Raw genomic sequence first — 4,682 nt, 5'->3', positions numbered from 1 at the left:
GCACAGAAGGTATTTGCTGTGGTTCTCCGAGGGGTCACAATCCATGATGCTGTAAGTCTGAGTTCCTTTGGTGATGATTCTGCATATTTCTCGGCGCACAACCTTGTCAAATTTCGTTGCGTGGGCCATGGACTTGCAGCGTGTTTCCATCATTTCGGGAGTTTCCGTTTGCTCAACACGGGCCACCTTGTAGCCCTTCTGCACTAGAACATCAGAGAATCTGCCAAACGCAGTTTCTGGAAACCCCGAATGGGCCCAAGTACCTTTCATAAAGATCAGGCCCAACTCATTCACGCCAGTGACTGCATCCATGTGATACAACTCGTAGAACTTTCCAACTTTGTAGCAAATCACAGCATCAAAGTTCTGACTTTTCAGCTGCCACCACCTCCGCATTCCCGGCGTGCACTTGTTGAGATAGTCCTCAGGCACGTACAGAGTACACGGGTCATAACCGGGGTCACTCTGCCGTCTTCTGTGCGCGTCTTTCTTTTTCCCTTCCTGCAGCCAGTCAATCTTCTCGTGTTCCCATACGGCGAAGCCACCGATGCCTCCACTGCAAGCACTTGCTTGAGATTCAAAATTTTCAGGTGCTGCAAAGGATGTCAGCTTAGACTTGGCTTCTGAAGAAAACGTTGCTGCTCTCTTGGGTGTTTCAGAACGTTCGTTTTCTAAGCTACTCCTTTTAGCAGGCTTGCTTCTCTCTCTTCTCTTTCGTTTGGAAGGGACTTTCACGGGACTTTCTGCAACAGATTCTGCATCTGTCTCCGTGTCAGTAGATTCATTTTCATCCACCCCACTACTAGCCTCCTCGCTGCTTGCCGCCTCTTTCACATCAGGTTTAAACTCTACGTCAGAGCCATCACGATCGCTGTGAGAATCCAACACTCTTCTTCTTTTGGCTTTTATGGCACTTTCCCTGCTTGTTCCTCGCTTATTACTCTTCACATCCTCCTCGCTATTGCAGTCATCACTGTTGCCTGATGCACTTTCACTCACCTGCTGGAAAAATTAATTATTTTACCTGTAAGAATTTCTGGCTACAAAGTAGAGTATTGCTGCTGCAAAAGCAGCACAAAAAATGTGCAATAATGCAGTAGCTATGACACTTCAAGCAAGAGACAGTAGAGCCACAGCCAATTCCATTTACCTTCACAGAATTTATTTTTTTCTCAGATAAGGGACTGCTACCAGCCAGTCGCATGATCACTCCTCTTTGTATTCTTTACAGCTTCATTCGTTACTTTGCCTAAGCGACGCTGATGAAAAAAGGCACATGGTATATGAAATCCAGCACAAAGGAAGAATGCCTCCATAAGCTAACTCCACGCTGGAATTTCTTCCAATGTGATTAGGTTTTGCAGCCTTTCAGTACTAAATTTTCCCTAGACAAGGTGAGAGACCAGCATATGACCTGACAACACAGAAGCAGTACCAAAAAAACACACAGGGATACATGTGCATGCATGACTGAAGAGCAGATAAGCCGTGATTACTGTGCCGGGAATTGCGGGATATTCCATGCTTAGCTCCAAGAGACAGTTTAAGTTCTAGCACTATTTCTGAAAATGACAGCCAGTGAAAAAGTTACCTCCATTTCTTCCTCGTCCTCAGTGTCCGACGGTTCACTGCATACTGCCAGTTCAAGCCGCTTCATTTTATCTTTACTCATTGCATCGTCTGCTAGCGCCATTGCTCTTTTAATTTCAGGCTTTGTACTATAAAACATACCTCCCTTCAGTGTCTCCCTGTCTGATGAACCTGTGAAACCACCAATAATTTGTCAGAAATTATAAAACATACCTCCCTTCAGTGTCTCCCCGTCTGATGAACCTGTGAAACGACAAATAATTTGTCAGAAACGGAAGTTAGTCTGGCATTTAGCCAGTCCTTCAGAGAGCGTTCCTACTTCACTTTTAAATGTGTTCAGACAACCAGTATAAGTACCTAACATTGTGTAGTTACCAGTCGTTCCCACATCTTAAATACAGCAACCTGTCACTCATTCAGCGTGATAAACTACCCCTAGAGAAGGTATAAACACTTGCAAATTAAATGCCCGCCTAGTCTGTGAACACTTGAAGAATTGCTTCTATTTCAGTGATTCATTTCCACATCGGAACATTTTAAAGCGAAGCTCCCAACACCCTCGCGTTATAGTTACCACTGAGAAGCACCACTCTATACGAGCAGTGCAGCGGACCTCAGACCACTCGGCTATTGTAGCAACAAGAGATAAGTTCAACCAAAACGTTATCTTCAAGGGACGGGCATCAGCCATCTGTGCCATGCACCTCTGGGCTAAAGCTCCGCCAGCCACTCAAACTCCTCCTGTAAGCGCAGCCAGGCACCCAGACCCAACGCCAGCTCATTAGCCAGATTAGCTGATCGCCGGCCACGCTGGCAATTCACCCTGACACTGCCAGGTATCAAGCAAAGCCCGCTATTAATAACTCCACCGCTCCCTCATCCTCTTTCACATCCCTTCAGCAGCACAGTTCCTCCTTCCACAGTCTGTCCATGAAGACACAAAGCCAACCATCTACAGCCCAATCGGAGCCTCAGCTCCACATCCAGGGCAGGCAAAAGGCAGCTGACTCGTAGGAGGCCAACCACCTCAGAAAGAGGCCAAACAGAATTCCTTCTCCCGTGGATTTCTTTGACCTCGCAGCAGCAAAGCCTGGAGTTACAAGTAGCTACAGCGCAGATGCAACACGTTAACTCCCTTTCAGTTCTGCACATGCAGTGAGACCATCTAAAAATACTTTAATATTGACAATTGAATAGTAGCAGGAGAAAAATATCACACAATTTAACTGCATACTCAAGCGTGCATCACCTGTACATTCACTTAACCAGCTTGTACGTAACACTCCACTTCTTGTAAGTCAGCAGTCTGGCCCTGTGCTGTCTGTGTTTAGTTACAAATGGTAACACAAAGTCAGAAACTTCTCCAGTTTTCTTACCCAAAGACTCCAACACTCTTACTTGGTATACAAAGATTATTTTATCTGAATTTAAATGCAAAGCATGTATTGTTACTGGGTTTTGCATAAGCCATATTTCTTGTAGATAGCCCAGTGTTTCTGTGCTTAAACATTTTGAACACTTCTTATTTTGCTGCAATTTTTTCTTGGTAAACAGATCAATTCTCCTTACCTGAATTGATACCTGAAAAATATATTTGATTCTTATTTTAAAATACCTTCAGGAAAGACACATATAAACCATGGACAAATTCACTTGTGTTAAATGACGCTAACGCAGTATCAGCATTACCATTTTCACTTAAAACTAACTATGGCTTAAGCGCCATACATTTCAGGATAAACAAGCCAAAAAAAGATGACTACATGATCACACGAGATGGAACTCTGACTTGTAAAAAAAGAAGAAACTGTTTGAATTCAGTTCTTTCACTGACATCATAAACAACAAAAATTCTAAAGCAAGGGGAAATCTGATCATAATTATTACTAAGGTGAGATTTATTATACAAAATGTTGTTTTAATTCTTGATTACATTTGACGCTCATTAGTTAGCCAAGTCACTTCAAGATGACAAACACCAACTCTGCTCTGTAACTACAGGCACTACCCTAACAAACACTCTGAATTCTCCAGTTATATATTTTATTAAAAAAACTGTACTGCACTGCTTAAAAGAAATAACACCACAGTAGAATTAATTTTAGTTACCTAACATCCTGTGCCTAGTCCTTTGATTCTGGACACGCTGCGGTTCCCAAATAGCTGCTTAAAAACTGAGTTGGATATCCCTAATATTTTAAGGATTTTGGGGCTAAAAACTGAAATAGTGGATTTATCTTTTAGATCTTTTTTTATATTAGTGGGAGAAATAAAGGAAAAAACTTTAAAACATAAGTTTGTATTCTAATCTAATAAACAAGAGGGCGCAATGTTTTATGTTTAAAGAACTGTATAACCATAAACGCACCTGTAACTCAAAAACTTGCTCTCCCTAACTTAAAAAGCACAAAACATTGCTTTCCCACTCAATACTAAACTTGGTTCTGCTGCTCTTTCTCTATGGAGAATACCATACCCTATACTCCATGCCTGTTTTTCCAAAACAAATGGCATCTTTCTATTTCAAAAAGAGTTACTTATATACCTTACCTTTATATGGCCTCAGATATTTCATACTGACCCAGCCCCTCGTAGGGCTGTCATCAAAAAACTGGACATGGACACGCGTGGATTTCCCTTTTCCTCTGATGATCGTTCTTTCAGTCGGATGGCTGTATATGAGACATGGCCACCAAGGATAACCTTCCATCTTGGCCCAGACCAAGTCACCAGGCGAATATCCGCAGGAAACACTGCAAAGGCAACAGATGTGTCACTGAAGGAACATCCACCTGGACTCATGCAAAGCCTTTGACACTGTCTTGCACGACATCCTTGTCTCTGAATTGTCACTCTTTATCAGGGAGTGTACTGATAGCATGGGGGAGAATGGTTTTAAGCAGAAAGAGGGTAGATTTAGGTTGGATATTAGGAAGAAATGTTTTCCTGTGAGGGTGGTGAGGCAGTGGCCCAGGTTGCCCAGAGAAGCTGTGGATGCCCCATCCCTGGAGGGGTTCAAGGCCAGGCTGGATGAGGCTTTGGGCAACCTGGGCTAGTGGGAGGTGTCCCTGCCCATGGCAGGGGGGGGGACT

At 43.3% G+C, this 4,682-nt stretch overlaps 1 protein-coding gene across 1 annotated transcript; it reads right to left on the bottom strand.

Moving 5' to 3' along the window:
* Positions 1-3: 3 nt before the first annotated feature.
* Positions 4-4,300, bottom strand: LOC104472495 (DNA mismatch repair protein Msh6-like; the record flags this gene model as incomplete). The annotated part of the gene is made up of 3 exons (XM_010088201.1): positions 4,141-4,300; positions 1,592-1,761; positions 4-999 (listed from the first exon to the last, which is right to left on the bottom strand). Coding segments are annotated over exons 1-3 (1,326 nt in total), but the record flags the coding sequence as incomplete, so codon positions are not given.
* Positions 4,301-4,682: the final 382 nt, after the last annotated feature.

This window comes from Pterocles gutturalis, unplaced genomic scaffold (assembly GCF_000699245.1).
Source record: "Pterocles gutturalis isolate BGI_N339 unplaced genomic scaffold, ASM69924v1 scaffold4562, whole genome shotgun sequence".
NCBI lineage: Eukaryota > Metazoa > Chordata > Aves > Pterocliformes > Pteroclidae > Pterocles > Pterocles gutturalis.
The sequence above is the reverse complement of the archived record's forward strand: the minus strand, read 5'-3'. Positions and strand labels throughout refer to the sequence as shown.